This window comes from Zophobas morio, unplaced genomic scaffold (genome assembly GCF_036711695.1).
Source record: "Zophobas morio isolate AGI-343-1 ecotype UQ-CSIRO unplaced genomic scaffold, CSIRO_AGI_Zmor_V1 ptg000030l, whole genome shotgun sequence".
Classification (NCBI taxonomy): Eukaryota; Metazoa; Arthropoda; class Insecta; order Coleoptera; family Tenebrionidae; genus Zophobas; species Zophobas morio.
The window spans coordinates 12,117,000-12,141,386 of NW_026972135.1; the positions used below are offsets into that span (position 1 = coordinate 12,117,000).

The 24,387-nt window shown below is 34.5% G+C and overlaps 2 protein-coding genes across 4 annotated transcripts in view; one reads left to right on the top strand and one right to left on the bottom strand.

The window, feature by feature from the left end:
• The first annotated feature begins 6,102 nt into the window (after positions 1-6,102).
• Positions 6,103-24,387, top strand: part of LOC135138108 (uncharacterized) — a 28,880-nt gene continuing 10,595 nt past the window's right edge. The window contains exons 1-2 of one of the 3 annotated variants that reach the window (XM_064067973.1): positions 6,103-6,836; positions 6,925-6,951. In XM_064067973.1, the coding sequence (XP_063924043.1) occupies positions 6,568-6,836; positions 6,925-6,951 (296 nt within the window). In that variant the 5' untranslated portion in view covers positions 6,103-6,567. The remainder of the gene's footprint in view (positions 6,837-6,924; positions 6,952-24,387) is intronic. The other 2 variants (XM_064067975.1, XM_064067974.1) reach the window with 2 other exon arrangements.
• On the bottom strand, positions 14,069-14,876 carry LOC135138380 (uncharacterized). The gene is made up of 2 exons (XM_064068348.1): positions 14,382-14,876; positions 14,069-14,324 (listed from the first exon to the last, which is right to left on the bottom strand). The coding sequence occupies exons 1-2, from the start codon at positions 14,751-14,753 to the stop codon at positions 14,136-14,138; spliced, it is 561 nt and encodes a 186-aa protein (XP_063924418.1). The 5' UTR covers positions 14,754-14,876; the 3' UTR covers positions 14,069-14,135.

The window sequence follows — 24,387 nt, forward strand, 5'->3', positions numbered from 1 at the left end:
GACACGGCTTACCGCCAAAAGGAACACAAAAACCTCGTCGTAAGAACGGTGAGAAATCAGGAACACCCAATGGCTCAACGGTGGCTGCTAGGTTTTCCAATGGAACTGGATCAACACTGGAAAAACAAAACACAACAGCAAAAGGCACAGAATAATTCACAATTAAAAATACAACCTGTTGCTCGAAGCGCTCGAAAAGAAGTCGACCGTTTGTTCCAAGCGGTCAAAGCGAAGTGACTCATCTCTCAAGACAATACCACCTTCGCTTTGCGCACGTCTGTTTCTTTGGGGTGGTTGGTTGCCAACCTCTCCTTCTTCTCACTAACCGTTTCTTGTGCGCGCGGAATTCGTTTGAAATTTAAAAATTCGAATTGGATCCTTACACTAGATACTACTATTTAAATACAAGTATCTAGATACTGCCCAAGACTACTGTTATCGCGCACATATTTTATGATTAAATTAGGGGCAACATTAACGAAAAAAAATTTTGAGTTGAAAAATTTCATTCTAGCAGACATAAAAATCATACCGCGAGAGCTATAAAAAACACGATTACAAATAATTATCTTCAAAGTTTGTCTTTGATAGAATTTTCGTTGTAAATGCAACGATCACAGACAAACTGTCAAACATTATTCACGGCCACGGCTGTCTTTGATCGTGTTTTTTATTGCCCTCTCGGTATAATACTCACAGCTACTTTTAGAATACCGAAAAATTACGCCTGAAAGCTGGGAATCACATTTGTGCTTGTGCTACTGCTAGAACGAATGTCGATAATATAGAAAATGGCTAGAAACCGCCTGGAGGCTATAAATGAAGTTTATAGATGGCGCCTGCCTGAAACATTCAAAATTTAAATAACCTTTGTATGCGCACTTCCACGTGATTTTTCTGAAAAATCTAAATGTTCTTATAAATTGTATATATCTAGATATATCATATCTATAGCAACTATTTTTGTTATTATACAGTCTATCTCACTATCTGTCCATTGATAAAAAGTAAGGTTGGTTACATTGGCCTGCTTGAGTTTTTTGTTCAATTCCACTTCTTCATAGGAATTTTGTATACCGACAAGGTTTGACTATTTAGCGGTTATTATTATTATTGATTTATTAAGTGGATAACTTTAAGTTAGTTCGTTTTATAAAAAAAAATACAAAATTTGAATTTTGATTTAAAAGAATTTCACAATTTAACCTCACTTGACTTTTCCCCTAAATTCCGAAAAAACACGTACACCCAACAATTGTTCGTATTTGTCGTCAATTTATTTAGCAAGGATCTAATTTATTCTAACACTTATTTTTACGCATCATATTGTGGTTTAAATTAGATACCAGGCATTGTTGATAAGTTAAAGTTGTTTACAATTTTGATATTTTTCTAAAATATTTTGATTTTCAATCTTATTAACAAATGGGTAACTACAATAATAATTGTGTATATATTCAATTTTCAGTTTTCGCATATGGTAGAGTTATAGATATTTATGTCGATAGACGAATTGAATTGGTTTATGCCAATGAAATTAGGTTATGGTATCATATAGGTATTTTACAGTTCTGATTGAATCTAGGTTTAATTTCCTCTCTGCAAGACTTTTCTAAATTGCTTCTCTTTTAATTGAGGTGAATACTTTGTTTTCTTCTAAGTACTCCTTCCACATTCTTATGATTGTATCTTCATCTGTTATTAATTCTTAACCATTTGAGTGTACACAACAGATTCGCATTTTTCTGGTGTTTTATTCTAAAATCTGTTCATATTTTTCCCAGCTTCTTTCGCCTGTCTGACGTTTTCCTTTACTATAGGTCTGGGTTACTTATACCATGTGGTCATTAATTATTTAGATCAAAAAATGCTGTGCGATTTTAAATGTATGTCTCCTCGGTTTCGTATACTTTTCAGATTATGCAATTAAACACACACATGTGTAATGTTGGTTGCATACTGACATAAATCAATTCAGAAACGAAGGTTAGCGCTTGCTTGTTGTAAACTAGAAAAACTAATGAAAGAAAATAACTTCTGCAGATTTGTGAATAAGTTCACTTAAAAGGCGAAAACAAAGTTAAAGAAACTGTTGGAAATGATATCCATTCTACGGGAAGTCCAACATCTTGCGACAGATATCTCAATATAGTTGATGGATTATTTTCCATGCGTTCTTCGACATCTTATACTATAACTTCATTAGTAGGGGAAAGTGTTCCACAATGAGACGTAATTTATATTTAAATTTAGTGCTCATTACAAAAATGCATTAACAATTCTTGAGGAAGAAAAACATAGAAAAAAAGATAAGAACAATGTGAAGAAGACCGTAAGAAAGATTTTTGTAGAACCAGATTCAGACGAGGGCTGCAGTGATGATTCCATGGTGTCAGATACATCATCAGAGTATGATGTTGAAATTGAATTAACGCTTAACAATGATTATGAAAATTTAGACAAAAAACCAGAACCAGATGATTTTGTTTTGGTAAAATTTTCGGCTACAAAAGATATTTCCTACATTCGAAAAGTTATCGCTGTACATTTGCAATCTTTACCAACTGGAAATGAATTTGAAAGCACCTTCTTACGAAGAAGCGACAAAGTGAAGGAAAAATTTTGTTTCCCTATAGTGAAATACATCGTTATGGTTGCAGAAAGCGATATCGAAATGATATTGCCCAAACCACTTTGTGTGGGCACAAAGCACCAACAAAATTTATTTTCAGTTGAAGTCAATTTTTTTTATTGTTTGTTTTTTCTAAATACATTTATTTACAATATATTTGGATTACATTTTTATTAAGGTAAATAAAGAATCGCCACGATTCTGTGAAATACTAGATACCCCCAAATAAATTTCCTGCACTGTCTTGTAGGGTAAGCGAAGAAAAATGTTGCTTCTCCGGTGGGAATCGAACCGCACGTTTACCGCTTGCCGGGCGGGTGCCCTTACCACTAGACTACGGAGGAGCTTATCTTTCTTCGCTTATTGCTACGTATTATTGTGTCGTCACAGTCTCATTGTAGAATTTGGATTGTGTTATTGTTGAACAGTCTTGGTCTACATTAAGACAAAAGAATACGTAGTAGAATAGCAAAAAATTAAATTTCTAAATTATAATATAAAAATTATATATAATACTATTTATAAAAAGTGTCTCATTGTGGAACGCACGGTACATACTAATCATATTTCGCTGCCGTTTTATTAACAGAGTCTTTCGGAAAGTGTAGGTCAAAGAAAAACTTTTGGGCGACTAAATAGAGAGACGGAGGCAATCTGCACTGAGATTATTCGAGACTCGAAAATCCCATGACTCCTGTCAAATTCAGTCCAAGGCCGTAGGCGAAATAAACTTAAATGAAAAGGGAAATCAACTGTTTTTGCTAAAAATGTGTTTAAACTTTAATGAGGCCGAATTTACGCGTCTAAAAAATGTACGTTAGGAATATACATATGTATCTTTTAAAATTTCTAAAAAACGCGACAAAATAACTTAAAGTTTTTAAAACAACGTCTTATAATTAACAGATTTGTGAAACCACTAAATTTCGCTGTGATGACATATCATAATAATATTAATAATGATAATGTTTATTGTGCATTTACTGCATCCTGTTTACAGTCGTCAAGTTCACGATATTACATAAACACTCATTACATTACGTTAATATCATTTTACGTTGTTTATTTTATTTTCATTTTAAAAACAGTGTACATTTTCTACATAGAGTGATTCGTCTAGTGACCACGGGCTGCTGCAAAATCTTGAAACTAAAGACACTGGCGTTTACGACAGTACGACTAATCGAGTTCTATAGTGAGCAGTTTCTCGCATATCGGCAATAATAATACGACTCTGTCGGGTTCTTGTTCCCATTGAAATATTTAAGACGTTGAGAATACCAGAACACGATTTCGTTACATTAAGTGTGTTATTTAAAACACTTTCTAGCTAGATTCAATAAAAATGTTATTTTTCCCGTCCTGACTAAGCGCTTTTCCCGGCCGTAAATTCCCCCCGTCTACCAATAACAGTGTACTACGCTCTACAAATATTTAAATAAATTCGTAAAGAGAAGGGCTTCATTAAAACATTAAAGATGTCTAGACACCGGCATAAATAATGTAAAAATCCATCTTCACATTGAGCTTATAAATTTTACATCGCCTTTATTCGGCATTAGGTCCCGTGATCGTTATAATTTTTTTCGTCGAGTCCTTGGCATCTACGAGATCTTTTTTCGCAAGAAAAAAGAAAGCGGTGTCTTTTTTTCGGGAATACGTCGCGAAAAATTCGCTCTGCGGTAAAAATAACGCGTTTTCTCACATGTCAACATGGTGCGTCTCGACGTAAATATTTGGGTTTTTGACCTTTGAGGCGACTTTTTTCCGTGGGTTTTTTTGTAGATGTCATGCGTCGCATTATGAAAATTTTATTCAAGTCTGGCCAAATTGTGACGTTCAAATAACGTGAACCTGAACTAGATAAATATATTTGGGAGTTGGTCCATTTGTGATGTTTTGACGGCGGTGGTCATGTTATTGTAGGCCATGGATGGAAAATAACAAAGGATTGTGTAGAGCGTAAACTTTGGCTGACTTCAGCTTGGGTGCTACTTTGTACGCATTCAATGCATTCCGTTTAAGTTTAGTTAAATTATCTCTGATTCCCAGGATTAACAACAGGATGAAATTTTAATTTCTACTTTTCGTACCGCTTCATTTGTGTTTCCGTCTGTATGTCTGTGATTTGTGGTCTGTCCATGGACGGACACATTAAGGTATTTTACACCGGAAGGCTCTACAGACGACACTAGAAAAAGTTTTTTAGACAACCTTAGTTCCAACGTATATTCAAAAAGCCACAATGTAGGTGGAACGTTCCTATTTTTGTTATTTTTTTTATTTAGCTCTTAGTGACAGCAATTGAACGGGTGGGTGAGGAATTTGTTGTAAACAAAAAAAGATATAATATTACATGGGTAAAAATTTGATAAGGCTGTTTAAGTAATTTTTTTGACATAAATTTACAAAGAATTTAGACGTTTGCACTTACCATTTTTTTTGTGTCTGTACGTGTTCGGTGAATTTGCTCGTTTTATAACCTTGAAACCGAACGGCTCTTGGAAATAGATAAGTAATTGTGAAAGAGCACTTCTGATAACCGTGACTTAAGTCGAGCTTTCTGGAAGTCGGTGCTGGAAACATGCCAAAAATTTTGATATGCAATGACAGGCCGTTACTTAGAAAAGTATTAATAATTATTAAAGACGTTAGTTTTTTTACTTAAGGTTCCTGGTAAATGTTATTAATCGGTTCAAAAGGATGATGGATGGAGATTTATAGGTATTAAAGTAACTTGATTAAACACAGTGATTAAAACGAAACACACTTCTTAAAATTGTTTTTTGTTGAAGTTATCGTTAAATGCTCCCCATCAAATCTCATTTTGGCAACGAATTTATTTTTTTTAACTAAGCATATTAGAAAAATTAAAAATTAACAACACTTAGATTATTTTGTTAAATTGGGAACGTATTACTTTACTTTTTTAAAAAAGTAAGTGACAAGTGGTTTGTGTCAACACGAGATTTTACCTCCAGACAACCGAATATTTTTTTTTGGAGGAAATTTTGCATTCAGAATCTAAATCTTTGTTCGAAAAAATTCTATTATAATGTTTTAAAATTTATAAAATATATTAGCAAAAATTTTACACATTTTTTTTTAGAAAGCATGTTGGACGATAAACGTTATAATTATTTTACATTCATGGTAAAGACGTTTTTCCGTCAAAAATAGTTATTATTTGATATCACTCAGATAAAAATAAAATAAAAAAATTGCTATCAAGTGACGATTCTGTTTCGAAAAAAAAAGTGTTGGTTGATTTTCAGTTTTCGTCAGAATTGCCTTTTGCAATCGATATTCTAGAATTCTAGCTCCAACAACCACTCAAGAAATATTTTTAGAAAACCGCGTCCGCCATTTTGATTTTGGGCCATCCGCCAAATCTTCGACATTTTTAACGAAATTTCGTCGAAACCGAATCCTGTCGTGTCGGCCTCAATTTCCAGCAATTCCATCCCTCCCTTGATCCCAACAACTTTCCAGTGTAGCGCTCCACAATCATCAAAATATGTTAATAGATATTACCTGTCTGTTATAAAAGTCAGATCGCGAACGTAACGTAACCAAAAACCACAACAAACCCGTATCGTGCGTGACCTTATACCGAGTGTTCGGATCTTAACCCTAGAAAACCGATCCGCTTCCTGTGAAAACCCACTCGAATTTTGTGTAGGATTTCAGCGGTTATCGCGCTTTTCAATTTGCTGATTTTCACACTAGACAAACCGTCTAGCCGGCTAAAACGAAAATAGTATAGGAAAACAAGTGAACGCGACAAAGAAACAATACGACGTTCCTACTCCGACTTACTATCCAAGCACGATTCTAATAATAAGACACCTTAGTTTAAATTGTACGCCAGCTCGACGAGCATCTCGAGACGTTCGCCGGAGATTTTGACGGACGCCACTGTGTTGAGTGCCGAAATGAGCCCCCTGCTGCTGCTCTTGGTGGCGGTTTGCGTGGACGGCGCGCCGCTGGCCCGCAGTCCCCACGACCTGGAGGCCATCGTCGAGCACTTTTTGGAAAACCTCTACGACAAGCTCCACGATAAGGGGGGGCAGGACATCTACGACCAAATGCAAGGGGACCAACCGCCCGATAACAACATCAGCCCGGACCTGTCCAGGTTCCTCTCGGTCAATTTTTCCGCCCCCACCAACATGACCGACTACTTCCGCGCCACCAGGGACAGGTAAGCCCGGAAAATTAGGAACCATTTTCGTAAAAAAAAATCGTTCCGCATTTTTCTCAATTTTCTAATTCCCGTTTTTCGTGCACAGACACCGGGAAGTCGATCTCGACGTCAGGTAAAAGTGTGTGTTGCATGCGCCCTTTGCTTTTTTTATTTTTTTTTTTTAAGTACCCCCCAGTTTCGAGTAGGCAAACATTTTGCATATTTTTTTTTTATTCAAGGCCATCGTTCGCCTTATTTCACACAAATAATGTGCCTCCCAGTAATTAATTCAAATTGTTACGACTTTTGGACTGTGGGGGGTCGGGGCCAGTGCGATGTGATGTAAGATCGAAAAATTTTAAATCATTTTGTCTAATCGTCTAATTGGCTTGCCCCTTAATTTTTTTTGTGACGTGTTTGATGAATTTGTTTATTGTGTAACCTTGGCGACGAACGGCTCTGGGAAAAAGATAGTTAAGTCATGTGGAAGAGCGTTTCCGATAACTGTGACTTAAGTCGAGCTTTCTGGAAGTGGGCGGGAGTCACGTGTCAAAAATTTTGACATGCACTGACAAGTTAAGTTTGTTACTTAGAAAAGTATTAGTAATTAAAAGACGTTAGTTTTCGGTGCTGGGATTCCTGGTAAATGTTATTAATTGGTTCAAATAGATGATAGATGGAAATTTTTAAATATAATCGACTTAATTGAACGCAGTGATTGTAAAAAAATCACACTCCTCAAAGTTATTTATTGTCGTCATCATTAAATACTTAATAACAAAGAATAACTATGTTTTCAACGAACTTAATGGTCATTTTTAAAAATAAGCTTAAGAATTTTTAAATATTTTTGATTAAAATTGTTATTTAAATGTTAGAATTTATAACAAACAGAAGTGATAGTTGTCAATTTTTGTCGGACGACCAATACATTTTTTTAAAGATTAAATAACACACATTTAGTTTTTTTTTAAATACAACTAAAAACTATGAAATTTAGTGTAGCTAATTATTTTTCAACAGAATTTTCTTTCTGGTCCAATATTTGGTAAAACCTAGACTTGATTTACACGAGTTACCACTGAACTCAGTCAGGAGTTTCTAAAATCATTGTGTCCAATTGTCCAGTTAGTTTGGTCCCTTCATTTTTTTTTTATTGTTATGCGTTTTAAGAATTTATTTGTTCGGTAACTATGTATATTAACGAACGGTTCTTGAAAAAAAGGAATCTAAATAATTGTGACGTAAATTGGTAATATGTCAAAAATTTTGACATGCCCGAATAGGTTATGTTTGCTACCCAGAAGAATATTAGTATAATTTAAAGCCGGCCGTTTTCTGAGTCAGGGTTTTTAGTAAAGGTTGGTAATTGGTTCAAAAGACAGAATAATGGAGGTTTTCAAGAATAATCAACTTAATTAAACGTAGTGATTATAAAAAAAAAACGCTTCTCAAAATATTAGATACTCCATCAATTAACAAACAATAACTATTTATTCTAACGAATTTCGTGGTAGTTTTTTTTAATAATCTTGAGAATTTTTTGATATTTCGAATCAAAATTGTCATTTAGTTGGAAAATTTAAAATACACAGATTCAAAATAGAAGTCAGAAAAAATTTAGTTGTCAATTTTCGTCAGATAACATTAAGAATTTTTAAAGATTCGTATAATTCATGAAAATAACACACATTTAGTTTCCTTTTTTATACCTTTTGTTTTTTATTTAAATACAACTAAAAACTATGAACTTTAGTGGCGCTAATTATTTTTCAACAGAATTTTCTTTCTGGTCCAATATTTGGTAAAACCTAGACTCGATTTTCACGAGTTACCACTGAACTCAATCAGGAGTTTCTAAAATCACTGTGTCCAATTGTCCAGTTAGTTAATTTTTTTTGTTACGCGTTTTAAGAATTTATTTGTTCGGTAATTATGTATATCAACGAACGGTTCTCGAAAAAAGAAATCTAAATAAGTGTGACGTAAATGTTTTCTGGAAGTAGGCTTTGGTAACATGTCAAAAATTTTGACATGCCCGGATAGGTTATGTTTGCTACCCAGAAGAATATTAGTAATTTAAAGGCGGCAGTTTTCTGAGTCAGGGTTTTCGGTAAAGATTGGTAACTGGTTCAAAAGACCGATTAATGGAGGTTTTCAAGAATAATCAGCTTAATTAGATGTAGTGATTATAAAAAAAAACACACTTTTCAAAATATTAAATACTCCATCAAATAACAAAGAATAACTATTTTTCCAACAAATTTGATGGCCATTTTTTTTTTATAATTTTGAGAATTTTCTTATATTTCGAATCAAAATTGTCATTTAGTTGGAAAAATTTTAAATAAACAGATTCAAAATAGAAGTCAGAAGAAAATATAGTTGTCAATTTTCGTTAGACGACATTAAGAATTTTTAAAGATTCGTATAATCCGTGAAAATAACACACATTTAGTTTTCTTTTTTTACTTTTTTTTTTAATTTAAATACAACTAAAAACTCTGAATTTTTGTGTCGCCAATTATTTTTCAACAGAATTTTCTTTCTGGTCCAATATTTGGTAAAACCCAGATTTGATTTCTACGAGTTACCACTGAACTCAATCAGGAGTTTCTAAAATCATTGTGTCCAATTGTCCAGTTAGTTTGGTCCCTTCATTTTACGCGTTTTAAGAATTTATTTGTTCGGTAACTATATATGTTGACGAACAGTTCTTGAAAAAAGAAATCTAAATAATTGTGACGTAAATGTTTCCTGAAAGTACGCATGTCAAAAATTTTGACATGTCCGGATAGATTATATTTGCTACCCAGAACAATATTAGTAATTTAAAGGCGGCAGTTTTCTGAGTCAGGGTTTTTAGTAAATGTTGGTAATTGGTTCAAAAGACAGAATAATGGAGGTTTTCGAGAATAATCAACTTAATTAAACGTACTGATTATAAAAAAACACACTTCTCAAAATATTAAATACTCCATCAAATAACAAAGAATAACTATTTTTCCAACGAATTTGATGGTAATTTTTTTTAATAATTTTGAGAATTTTTTGATATTTCGATTCAAAATTGTCATTTAGTTGGAAAAATTTTAAATAAACAGACTCAAAATAGAAATCAAAAAAAATTTAGTTGTCAATTTTCGTCAGACGACCAATGAAAATTTTGAAAGGTTCGTATAATCCGTCAAAATAACATTTAGTTTTTTTTAAGTTAAATACAACTAAAAACTATGAACTTTAGTGTCGCTAATTATTTTCCAAAAGAATTTTCCTCCTGGTCCAATATTTGGTAAAATCTAGACTTGATTTCCACGAGTTAACACTGAGCTCAAGTTTTTGAAAACAGAAATCTAAATAATTGTGACGTAACTATTTTCCTGAAGCAGGCGTTGGCAACATGTCAAAAATTTTGACATGCACAGATAGGTTATGTTTGCTACTCAGAAGAGTATTAGGAATATAAGGCGGCAGTTTTCTGAGTCAGGGATGTTAGTAATTTTTGGTAATTGGTTTAAAAGATAAATTAATGGAGGTTTTCAAGAATAATCAAAAAGAAAGGCAGTGATCATAAAAACACACTTCCTGTCATTGTTGTGGTAAGTCATCAATGATCTTTTTTTTTATTTGTCATTTTCGGACGATCAATTAATTTTTTTTAAAATCGTAGATTCTGTATCCTAGAAAACTTAAAAGTCTTGTATATAAAGTAACGTGTACATATATATTTAATACAAAAATCCGCTCCACCTGCCTTCTTTAAACTCAAATCATTTCAAATTATTTAAATATTTCTTGCACGATCCTTGGTTTGCTACGATCTCATAAACGAGTGGAATTTAAATTCCCACAGTGATCATTAAATTTGATATCGTACATAAGTAATGTGAGATCATTTAATAAAATTTAATCTCATAAGAATCATCGTAAAAGCAAAAAACTTCGAAAAGCGTGGAATCAATGAAACCAGCGACGCTCCGGAAACGATCACACGTACAGTGAGTGAAAAACGTGTGGTTGTCGATCGCAGGTGTCCCGATGCCTCACCGTGACATTAACATAAATTTTGAAAACTGAAAACACACGAAGTACGCACGAAAAAAACAAATGCGGAAATAGTTGGTAAACAAGTGAAAATACGCGTCTGGCGATTCACGTCGTAAACACGAACCGTACGATGACAATAAAACGCGTAAATCTTATTACGACAGACATCGACAACAGGCCACTAAACTTGTAAACGATGACATTATGCGATTTTTTCCGAACAGACATAAAACGCAAAAGTGTGATAAATGACCGCTAGAGTGAGACGGAAGAGAGAAAAAACGACCACCTGATGAGACGGTTCAACAGGTGTTCTTCAAACAGTGTCATTATTCATGAGACGGCATGAATGAAGAAACAGTCTTCTGCGAAATGACAAATTCTTAGATCGGATCTGGCGGGATTTTTTTGTGCGAGCGAGATGTGGTGTTAGATAAGTTGGCGATAATTAAAAATTCGCGCGAATTTCGGCCGGTTGCACAACTTTGATGTAATGTTGTCGATACTGGGAAGCGTGATTTGGGGGGGAAATGCGATGGGATGGTTGAGTGGCAGGCGGCTGTGGAAATGGTTTATTGTTGGTGCAAGTAGGCGTTGGAAAATTCTGTCAACGTGGACGCCATTTTTTGTGGGAGATGGTGTGCTTTAAATAAATGAGGTTTTATTCGTTTGGCGTCATTGACGTATTAAAAATAAAGCGTTAGAATGAATGAAAATAAACCTGAAACAGTTGGGTGGAGATTAGTCGTTCGTTGCGCTACATTAGCATTTTTCTTTTATACAGAGTGGGCAACTGTGGAATGGTTTACTCTAAAAACCGGATAATTGGAACTGTAACTACACTACTACAGTTAGATTATGTGCAAACTTCTGAACAAATGATCTTCATGTTTTTATGACTGTTGTATTCCTGAAAGTCAATGTTCACTCCATGACGGACTCTACTTTAAAGTTGAAAAAAATATCCAGTTGTGACAACTTTGAATTACAAGAATAACCTAAAGCTCGGGTCATTAATCTTAAAACAAATAAAATTTGGTCAATTGCACAGAATTTTTGTGACTATTTCAGTTCGAGTAAACACTATACCGGGTGTCTCGAAAATGGAGGCTTAACTCTTCAGTACGTTATGTACGGGGGTTTCGGGAGTCCCAAAAAATAACAAAAAAAATCTTTATGGTTTAGATCACGAAAAAAAAGTATTTTTATAAAAGTAAAATTGACAACACTGCACGCACCTAATGCGTGAACACCTCCGGTTTAGTTTGTGATTTCTTAGTAACGATGGTCACTGAAATACACCTTTTATTTTTTTTTTTAGAATAATAACCATAAAAACCAGTCGTCATACAGGGTGTCCCAGAATTCGCGCCATTCCCGTGAATGACATGTTCCCTGTCCCGAACTGTGCCGTAATTCGCAAAAAGAATTGTCCAGGCTTTAACCGTGTGAGAACTGGAAGGCGATTAAGTTGACCAATAGAGAGGCTGCTTTTATATCCGAACGTTTCTATGTTCAAAGTTACCTATGCCAAGAACAAAAAATCGGGTAATACTAAAGTTGAATGAATTTTTTCCGAATCCCCCTCCGTCAACAAAAGGAAACAGAAGTGTGGTTATAAATTTAATCATTTTGACAATTGTTTGTCATAAACTGTCACGAAGTTTATCACTGACCTGAAGAGACGCTTCTGCGCCAAAGATGATTGATTAATGTACACAGAGACCTTAAGGTTTCCTTTAAGGCAAGTAGCATGGGACAGAAGTTATTTCTGCTGCCATTCTAGTTAAATTGTGTTTAACTGGGCTGTACATGTCATAAGAGAAGCTGTTTCATTTCATCGTAGGCAAATAATACATTTATCACTATTCTACATAGAGTAGCTACCGAAGAGCAGGTATTAGAAGTGATTTTCTTAGAGCCCCGTGAATAATGTGTTGTTCTTTTTAACGAAAATTAGTACATTTTCAGAATGCATCATATGCCTGATATTAAGTTTATCGTTATTTCTAAAAAAAAGTACCACATGTCCATTCAAAGAACGTTATTAAGTATACTAAAACCTAAATATCGCTTTTGATTAATCGGTGCTTATGATTTTCAATAAACAGTATCAATTTTTACTGAACAGCTTTGTTGCTGATACCTAATCTAAGCAACGAAAAAAGCGACGAGACTCCACTTCTCTGGTGTATTAAGATCATAGGTATCTGCTGTGGTGTCAATCATGTGGGGGAGATACTGAAAACTGAGACTTATTCAAGAATAATATTGATGTTGCACATGATGATTTAAAACAGTTTCTTTAAAGTTGTGAGTACTTTCTAGAGATTGAAAAGATACGAATAAAAATTATAACAAAAATCGTTTAGTTGCAATTTTTTTTAAGAACAATACAAACTATAAACAAATCAGCACCAATACCACTAAGTTATTGATGTCTTATTCATACTAGTATAAAGAATATTTGGAAATGATGTTAATTTATGGAGAATGTACACGCTATGCAGCCACTGCTGTGCGCGAATATACAGGTCTTTTCCCCAATCATCGGCTCCTTGACCAGCATGTGTTTCGTCGTTTGTTGCATCCAGCAAAACAAGATGGATCTTTTCAGCCTATTCGGAAAGCCGTGCTGGGGCTCCACGGATTATACGCATAGACGGTGAAGAACAAGTGGCACAAATGATTGGATGCTCAAGATCGATCATGCATCGTATCCTTACAGAGAAAAATCTGCATCCTTACTATTAACGAAAGTGCAGCATCTGCGACGAGCCGACTGCGCGACGAGTGCATGTTGCTAAATGGTTACTGTGACAAAATGAACTAAATCCTGATTTTTCACGACACATTCTTTTCGCCGACGAATGTTGATTTTCCCGAAAAGGAATATTTAATGCGCACAATTGGCACTTCTGGGCAAACGAAAATCCACATTTCGCTAACGTGAGAGCATATCAAGAGCAATACTATTAATCTATGGGCTGGAATCGTTGTACTGTAACGTTATTAAACAATGTGCTCAAAATGACCACCATTAACTTCAATGCAAGTTCTAGCTCGTCGAATTATGTTGTGTTGTGTATTATTTAACATCTCAGGAGTAACTGTAGCGTAGGCTTCGTGCAGTCTCTCTTCCAGTTCTTCTAACGTATCTAGGGGTTCTCTATATACGTAATTTTTAATTTGATTCAAAAAAAAAAGTCCAAAGCAGAAAGGTCTGGAGATCTAGGAGGCCAGATGTTAGTACTGCCACGCCCAATCCACCTATGACGATACTCTTTTCAATGTTCGTCGTACAAGTATCGAATTATGTGGAGGAGCGCCGTCGTGCTGAAACCACATATTCCGCCGTACATTCAAAGGAACGTTTTCCAACAATGCCGGAAGCTCTAGTCGTAGAAAATTAGCATATGCATCCCCATTAAGGCGATCAGGTAACACAAACGGCCCCACCTAAAAAACAGGAACGGAGTTTAGTGATAATTTTATCAGATGCATTAAAATTTTTACCACAGTAGTACCAATGATTCCAGCCCATAGATTAATAGTAAATCGCTCCTGATATGCTCTCACCCTAGTGAGATGTGGATTTTCGTGTGCCCAGAAATGCCAATTGTGTGCATTAAACATTCCTTCTCGGGAAAATGAACATTCGTCGGTGAAAAGAATGCGCCGTGTAAAATCAGGATTTAGTTCATTTTGTCGCAGTAACCATTGAGCAAAATGTACTCGTCGCGGGTAGTCGGTTGGTCGCAGATGCTGCACTCTCGTGTAATGGTAAGGATGCAGTCTTCTCTCTTGAAGGATACGATGAGTGGTCGATCTTGAGCATCCGCTCATTTGCGCTAAGTAGAGGACACTTCTCCTAGGATCCGCTTCCATGTTTTCTAACACTTGCTCTTCAGCACCTACACGTACATTCCGTGGAGCCCCAGCACGGCCTTTCCGACTAGGTTGAAAAGATCCATCTTCTCTTGCTCGATGTAACAGTCGGTGAAACACATGTTGGTCTGGGTGCCGACGATTATTCACGGGGCTCTAAGATAATGACTTCTAATACCTGCTCTTCGGTAGCTACTCTATGTAGAATAGTAATAAATGTATTATTTGCCTACGATGAAATGAAACAGCTTCTCTTATGACATGTACAGCCCAGTTAAACACAATTTAACTAGAATGGCAGCAGAAATAACTTCTGTCCCATGCTACTTGCCTTAAAGTAAACCTTGATGTCTCTGTGTACATTAATCAATCATCTTTGGCGCAGAAGCGTCTCTTCAGGTCAGTGATAAACTTCGTGACAGTTTATGACAAACAATTGTCAAAATGATTAAATTTATAACCACACTTCTGTTTCCTTTTGTTGACGGAGGGGGATTCGGAAAAAATTCATTCAACTTTAGTATTACCCGATTTTTTGTTCTTGGCATAGGTAACTTTGAACATAGAAACGTTCGGATATAAAAGCAGCCTCTCTATTGGTCAACTTAATCGCCTTCCAGTTCTCACACGGTTAAAGCCTGGAAAATTCTTTTTGCGAATTACGGCACAGTTCGGGACAGGGAACATGTCATTCACGGGAATGGCGCGAATTCTGGGACACCCTGTATAATAAATAAACCAAAAAAAAAAGAAAACATTTAATAAGACATTTATAAATTACAAACAAAACAAAACCAACAAAAAAAATCCATCAAAGCATAACCAACTATTGTCTTTGCCATTTCTATTGAAACACCACTTGTTGATCGTAAATTTGGCAACGTTCATATTCAGACAATTTTCTAACTAAAAGCCGTTGTCAATCAACCGAAAACTGTTAGCAATTGCTAAATTTTAGGCAAAATCAACAGGTGGTGTTTCAATAGAAATGGCAAAGACTATAAACACTGGAGAAGATGTTCAAAATTCCTGCCATGTGCATATAAGTAAGCTCGTAATGTTTCCAAATTTGGGTAATTTTTTTAAAAGTTAGTTTAAAAGTGATTTTGGCAAATGAGATAACCTCTAAGAAAAGAGAGGGTGGGTGGGTGGGCGGGGCTAGTGTCTGCTAAGATAAGACTGATTTTGGCAAATGAGATAGCCTCTAAGAAAAGAGAGGGTGGGTGGGTGGGGCTAGTGCCTGCTGAAATAAGATCGATTTTGGCAAATGACATACACTCTAAGAACATAGAGAACTGGTGGGCGGGGCTACTACACGCTAAAATCAGTTTTATCTTAGCAGCTCGTAACCCCGTCCACCCACCCTCTGTTTTTTTAGAGGGTATGTCATTTGCCGAAATCAGCTCTATTTTAGCACCTACTAACCCCACCCACCCACCCTCTCTTTTCTTACAAGGTCTCATTTGCCAAAATCGATCTTATTCTAGCAGGTACTAGCCCCGCCTACCCAGCCTCTCTTTACTTAGAGGGTATGTCATTTACCAAAAACAGTGGTATCCTAGCAGATACTAGCCCCGCCCACCCAACCTCTCTTTCCTTAGAGAGAATGTCATTTGGCAAAATCAATTTTATCTTAGCAGCTACTATTGGCAAATGAGATCCCTCTAAGAAAATAAAGCGAGGGAAGGCGGGGTTAGTTCCTCTAATCTAAGACTGATTTTGGCAAATGAGATAGCCTCTAAGAAAACAGAGGGTGGGTGGGCGGGGCTAGTGCCTGCTGAAATAAGATCGATTTTGGCAAATGACATACACTCTAAGAACATAGAGAACTGGTGGGCGGGGCTAGCTCCTGCTAAAATAAGAGTGATTTCGGCAATTGACATTCCCTCTAAGAAAAGAGAGGGTGGGTGGGCGGGGCTAGTGCCTGCTAAGATAAGAATGATTTTGGTAAATGGGATATCCTCTAAGAAAAGAGAGGGCGGGTGGGTGGAGCTAGTAGTTATTATAAGGCAAAACACTAGAGGCTCAAATTTTTTCCAAACAAGAATAGTTAGAACCTCAAGATTGTTTTAAATTTTTCAAAAAAAGAGAACGAGATCCCAAAATTAACTCACAAACAGGTCAAGTCAGAATTTTCCAAAAACAGAACGCCGAAGTCCCCAAAAATTGTTTTAAACAATTTACAAAAAAATTTCCATGAGCTCCCGAAATAATACACCATGGGTACCTAAGAGCTTCCCGAATTAAAAAAAAAAAAACTGGGACTCAAGACTTTCAAATTCATAAAAAGTAAAACACTAAAAGCCGCCATTTTCCAGACACTTGGTAAAATCAGAATATATCGAATGTCCTACATTGTTTTAAGGAGATTATGTTGTTTGTTAGATAAATGGATGTTTTCTTGTATCTTCGGATATCTGTGTCACCGAAGTTAGCTTTTGCTGTATACCATTGTCATAATAATAAATGTGTGACTACTTACCTGCAAAAAAAATCTCTAACTGAAATAAACAAATTCTTATGATTTTTTTTTTAATTTAACAAGCATGTATATAATATTGAACGTCTAAATAAAGCTATTATTTTGTCAATCTATTCATAAAACGAATAACCAATAAATTGTTAACTTGTGCTATTGACGTACTTTTGAGTATTTCATTAAATTTGGCTTTTATCTCATGTCGACATCTCTCCGACGAAATAAATTATTCCCCATTAAACACTTAGAACCAGACAAAACCCATCCATTTTAATTAGTTTAGGAATTAGACGTGGTGCTGTTAAATCACCCGAATTAAAAATTTCACGCAATTTGCCGTTTATGTTGGTAGCAACATTTGCTGCTTGTCACCAATTGACATTCAGCTGTCAGTTTGGCGTAGTTGATGCCGCACCTCTGTGATTGGGAATGAGTTTATGTACTCTTTTAAAATTAAGTTTACTAGTAATTTATTAACTGTTTAGACTAGACGTAGACGTGAAATAAGCCAACAAAACAAATATTCTCTCTTCAGACATTTATATCCGGTCTCGGTTTGATCTGTTGCAGAAACTTTTTCTGACAATAATTGCGACTGATTTTTAACGTGGTCTGCGTCATGTCTGGACTATGTTGTGTAAAATTTTGTAAAACAAAAATAGAATGCAATTCTTGAATGATTTATTTATTTATTTCAAACTTTGCACCATTAGGTGGCTAACCTCCGCCAGAGTGCTGCGAAACTAGTGACCGGTGTAGTCATTATGTTCCGGTAAATTTCAACTAGCATTACTATTTTTTCGGTTGTTCTGTTTAATATTTAAACATGTTTACGACGATGGGGTTAATAACACATTTCCTCTCCTAGTGAAATTTGTTTACCAACATTGACAAAATCACTGTCAAACTTTCACAATGATTTCTTTGCATTTTTACATCTCTGCTTTCCTGCTCATCATGGAAATTTTTTTCCCGTCGCTGTAACCTTGGAGATAAATTAAATAAAACCGCGAGTAAAACTGCAAGTGTAGCAGAAAATACACCACAGTCTGCATCACACCAGCGAAACGCTGCGCCAACTGTCACTCCGACAAACACCACCAGGGAAAAATTTTAAAATTTTCCTAACTTTCTTTTACGAGCCGGCTCTGAACACGGGAGGAAAAAACCCATCACCAGCCTCCTATATGCATATTAAAGGTCAACGTTTTCGAACGGCCATATTTTTCGTTCGAGTAATTAAATGACAAACATACGACACAGCCACCTTGATCAATTATTACCAGACACAGGTATTATTAATAATTTTAATTTCCTGTCCCGTTCGACGGAGACGGTTTCCTACGGCAGGTGTTTCACTGACGACATGGGCGTCCCCAAGAAGGGGATGGCGGACAATTTAATCCTACTTTAACCTTTGAATCATTGCGTCGTTGACGCAAAATATACGTCACAATCTAGTGACGTCACTTCCTCAGTTTTAGGGAAAATTGTACAAAAAAAGGGACGCTTTAAAAGTGTGAATCCAAAATTTGAAAAAAGACATTTCTTTGCGCGGGAAGAAATGTTACTTGGTTTGTAGTTTTCGTTAGTGTCTGTATTTTTAAGTATGATGGACTATTTAAAAAAAAAAGTTTATTTTTACTTGTTCGCAGTGTTGGCACGCCACTGCTCGTGTAGAATCGTCGTGTACCGTCGCTCACACATTACTCTCTCTTCCGTCCTGATTACGCACACAATATACTCAACGTCTGGCCTCTGTCTAGAGTTTTTATATCTTTATTTTTATCGCATTCCTAGGCGAGACGGTAATATAAACCGGGTGTTGTTACGTAACGGTCATCATCTAAGCGAGGTTGATCAGATAGTTTCTTTTAACGATTTTTGAGTAGAAATCTGGTTTTTACTGGTTTTTGGAGTGTGCGAATTGCTACCCACACGAGAGTAGGGAAAATGCGTAATCTATAAATTTCCTGTTTTTCAAAAAAAAAAAAAAAAAAAAATCGGTGCCCTTAATATAAAAGGGAATTAAGAACAAGAGTTTTATCATCGTAGCCAAACAAGATTTTATATGTGCTAAAAAGACAAGACAGACAAATAATAAAAAATCAACTTTGGAAAATATAAATAAGGACACATATTTTATAGTCTAGACGTACTGGTCACTGATATTATTGTCATTAAATATTTATACGTCACTTGATACAAAAAGTAGATAAATAAATTGAGTAGGTACCTATTTCACATTTTAACGACAAATTAAAAATAAACACAACAAAGAAGAAAATACAACTTTGACGACATAGTATGGTTTTTGTTAATACATTCTTTTATCTCTGTTATTCAACATTCTAAAAGCTGTTATCTGTCTTAATTACCTATGTATCAATTTCAATTCATCGATATAGTTTATGCACAGCAATTAAAAAAAAAATGCTCTGTACTGATATAATCTGATGATGCTCACCTTGTTGGCCAAACATCTGTCATTTCTGTCGACATTTAGTTGATTGATAATCTCCGAAACTAATTGCTCGATTGTTGTTAAATGTTATATGTGCTTTAGGAATATCGTCTGGTGGATAGAATGCTAGCCAAAATTTGTGTACTCATCCCCACAAGTAAAGTAATGACGTCACCTCAAAATTTGTGACTGTTATTTAAATTGTAGAAAATAACATACTCCGAGACTTACCGTTTATGAGTCTGTTTTGATGTTTTAAGGTCGATTTATAAACTTGTCGCTGACGTTGCTGTTGTAAGATAAATACGCAGCAGCGAAAGTATGCGTCGTTTATATCATCCGTTGACGTTGCCGTTGAAAGTTGGCACGCCGTTGGAATGACGGATGGGTAGGGCTTCTCTTTTGGTTTTCTTTTTTAATTAATACATTTAGTTTTCTTTGTATAACACGATTTTTAAGAACATATTTCACATGGTAATTTCTAGTAGAAAAATAAGGATTTTACAATTAAGCTCCGCCCCTCGGCTTACGACGAATAAAAAAATCATCAGAATTGAGATAGGGCTTCTATTCTGCCTTTTTTTTTCTTAATATACATGGCCATCTTTTCACAACAAGAAACTTAAAACATGGATAATGGGGCGGAGCCTAAATGCAACTTCTATGATATTTTCTTATACAAATTTTCCATTTTTAACTTGTTTTAAGTTTCATGTTGTGGAAAGAAATCTACACATATCAAAACAAAAAGGCAAAATTTGTAAGGCCGCCCACCCGCGCTATCACAATTGTGATGATTTTTTTTATTTGCCGAAAACCAAGCTTTAACTGCAAAGTAATTATTTCTTTCCAAGAAATTAAAAACATGTTTTTGAGTATTGTGTTGGTCAAAGAATACTATGTATATTTAGAAAAAAAGACAAAATATAAACCCCGCCCACCCACCCCATCTCAACTGTGATAATTTTTTTTATTCGGAGAAACTTAAAACACGTTTATAATGGTAAATTTTTGTAAACAAAAAACATGGATTTTTAAATTAGGCTCCGCCTCTAGGTCCGCCAACGAATGAAAACTTCATTACTACATAGTATTCTTTGAATAACACTATACTCAAAAACATGTCATACATGGTAGTTTCTTGTAGGGGAACAATAACGATTTTGCAATTAAATTCCGCTCTTTTGGCTGTCGACGATAAAAAAAAATCATCAGAATTGAGATAGGGCGGGTGGGCGGGGCTTCTATTTTGCCTTTTTTCTTAATATGGATAGTCGTCTTTTCAGAACAAGAGATTGAAAACATTCGTAAAATGGTAGGTAAATTCTTTAGACAAATATGAATCTTGCAATTAAGCCCCCCCCTCGATCTGACAACAAATGCAAAATTCCTCACAATTGAGAATTGAGATCGGGGCGGGTAAGGGTGGGGCCTAAGCTTCGGCTTTATTTTTTCTTAATACAGCCTGTTATTGAAAGGTACGTACAAAATAAAATCGGCAATTGGTCTCGAAGTATGGGTGCTAAAAGTTAAAAAAAGTTCAGGTAAAAGTGTTCTCCTTTTAGAGATAAAAATTATTAAAATTTATGTCCAAATTTATTGTACGCCTCTGATAAAAAGATCATCTTTCGTTTCTATAGCAACATTTAGTCTTGACAAAGGTTTTATTGTTACAGTTGCTAGAATTTACTAAAATTAATTAATTTTACCTATTTATCCTTCAGTAGCGTCTAAAAAGATTGGATAAGGGTTCATTTTCCCCTTAAAATTTTGATAAGACAAAATAAGTTTTTCCGACTTCTTAGACTTCGCGAAGAACTGTCCATTTTGTTGTACGTACCTTTCAATAACACCCTGTATACATAGTATTCTTTGAACAACACGATACTCAAAAACATGTTTTTAATTTCTCGTAGAGAAATAAGGATTTTGCAGTTAAGCTCCACCCTCTTGGCTCACGACGTATAAAAAAAAAAATCATCACAATTGAGATAGGGCGGGTGGGCGGGGTTAGATTTTGCCTTTTTTCTTGATATGTGTAGACTTATTTTGACAACAAGAAACTTAAAAATGTCTAAAATATTTTAATTTTGTTCTATACATTGTATTTTATGTATTTGACATCCACCTCTCTCATGATTTCATAGGCCCTAAAATATGAAAAAGTAACTCTTCCATTTTAGTATGTATGTTGTTTGTTGGTGACTTTATTGGAGAAGTAATCTAAAATACTCGATAGACTGATGTGGAATTTTGGACAGCTAGCCAAAATTTGTCTGATCGTCCCGACCAAAGGTGTGATGACGTCATCCTAAAATTTTCCTAAATAAATCATATCTAAAGCGTAAAAGGGCATTAATACAAAGTTTCCATTAAAAATCGGCAAAATATTTTTCCTCATACAAACTTTGTTATCCTCTTTCACTCTGGTAGAACCGTACATGACGTTGACTTTATTTTTTTTTTATGGAACACTAGGTACTTAAGATTGCTTGATTGCTTTTTTCGAAAAGATCAAAAACAACAAATTAAAATCAATACTTAAAAAGTTATTGAATGAAATAGACGAAAAATTCATATTTATTAATGAAAATCTTAATGGCTTGAAATATTGACATTCATGTCATTTATTTACCTACGTGATCTTTTAAAATGATAAAAATTTGCTCAGAGAATTATATGTTTATCATTAAAAATAGAAAAGTCGTAGGGGTTGGACCAAATAAAAGAAACACGTGGTATAGAGATTTTTAAGGTTAATTGTAATGTTTCTCAAAAAATTAAGGAATGAAGCAATTTTTTTGTATTAGCAAAAGTTTCACTTGAAGCATAAGCATAGTTTAATACGGTCGTTTAATAAGTCTCTCTTATTTTTACTTTAATTTATAGGGTTATCATAAGAAAGAAAAAAAAATCTTAGAATTTTATAGTTGATGTAAGAAACTGGAGTTTCGACCAGGTTTTTCGAGACACCTTTGTAGTTAAAATATAACTTAAACATGTACACATGCATATTTATCAGATTTTGAGTTGACGTAATAAATTATCTGGATAAAAATAATAAATCAATTTTTGTTGATGTAAACTCTAATGTAAGACCTAAATTTAGATTACTGTTACTTCTTTAGACTCATTATTATGCTTAGGGTTAAATATATGCTTAACCAAAGGTGTAGATGGCGTCATAGGTGTTTTTCTGAAATATACGGGGTCAGTCACAAAGTCCTCGGTCCTCGAATTCTCATTAATTATTATCATTATTGGAGATGGAAAAAAAACGTACTGACTAAAATTGTACGGTTCTTTGAGTCGCATGCACTAATATATTATTTTAAAATATACATAGTGTTTTGTTTTTGGAACACAGCACTTATTTTTTTTTTAGCAGAACACCCCATATATTTTTTCATATTTTTATTAGCCTCTTTCCAGGCTTTACAATCACAATTCATTTTTGAAATTCTGATGCGATGCATTTTCAGATTTTGTGGAGGGATAAATAAAAATCCACGTTTTGCTGTGGTACCAATTAAATTAAATTTTGATATATAGTGTTTGTAAAAAATTCAAAATTTTTCAATTTTCAAATTTCGATATTTCAGTTTTTTCAAATTTTATTACTGCTGCTTACTCTATTTTTATTCGCATTTTATATACTCCTAGTAAATAACTCTAAAAAGAGAATAAAACAGAATTAAGATGCAATAATAAAATACAGGAACTTTTTGAATGGCAACATTGCATCGGAATGTCAAAATCTGTTATTGCAAAGTCTTATAAGAGATCAATCAAAATATGTGAAAATATATAGTGTTTTATTTAAAAAAGTTGTGCTACACCTTAAAAAACCACTCTGTATAGTTAAAACAAATTTTAGAATATAGTCCTGAAAGAATTGCACAACTGTGACCTGTGACTTTTTTCTATTTCTAATAGTTAATGAGATATCGAGGAATGCGTGCTTAGCGACTCATCCTGTATACATAATGTATTTATTTTCATATATCTATTAAAAAAATAGGGTTCATCCGACGAATGGCTACTTTCATGTTTTATCCACGTTTTATGAGTCCGAGAGCACAAAAAAATAGGTCTCGTCAAATTTGAATGAAATAGGAATGTTAGTAATATCGTATAGAAGGTTTTCTCAAAATTTTGCTTAGTGCATACCATACAAATTTTATAAAATAATTAACTCGTGTACTGGTGATTTATGAATTTGCCTTGATTTTGTTTCTTATTATTATGATTTTTATTATTTAATATTTCTCGTAGTAAAGCTCTTTAAATATACATATAATACCAACCCAAGGAAACACGGGCAATTACTCAGTAATTTAATTTTATAATTTCTCAGAGAAGCTGAATTTGTTGGACTACTTCGGGGAGTGTAAATAACCTTGGATCACTTTTTACTTCCCGAGCGTTAGCGAATATTTACTTGTCCCCTTCAAAAACTTGACGACGTTTGCTAAAAATTTGGCCGAATAAATCCATCTTAAATAATATCATAAGCATCGTAAATTTTTGATCAAAATGTGTTTGCTCACCCCTCGTAAAAAATTTATGACGTCATCTCAAAATTTTGCTGCACAAATCCTATCTTAAATGTGCAAAGATGATGATGTGATTTATCATTTCATTAATATTTTTTAAATTTGCTTTTACAGGGTGTCTTAAAAAATTAATGA

Bases quoted from the DNA above. Each gene is read 5' to 3' on its own strand.
- LOC135138380 (XM_064068348.1), bottom strand. From the start codon at position 14,753: ATGGAAGCGGATCCTAGGAGAAGTGTCCTCTACTTAGCGCAAATGAGC. The intron at 14,325-14,381 runs GTAAAAATTTTA...CCTGTTTTTTAG, and splicing joins GAATCATTGGTACTACTGTG to GTGGGGCCGTTTGTGTTACC.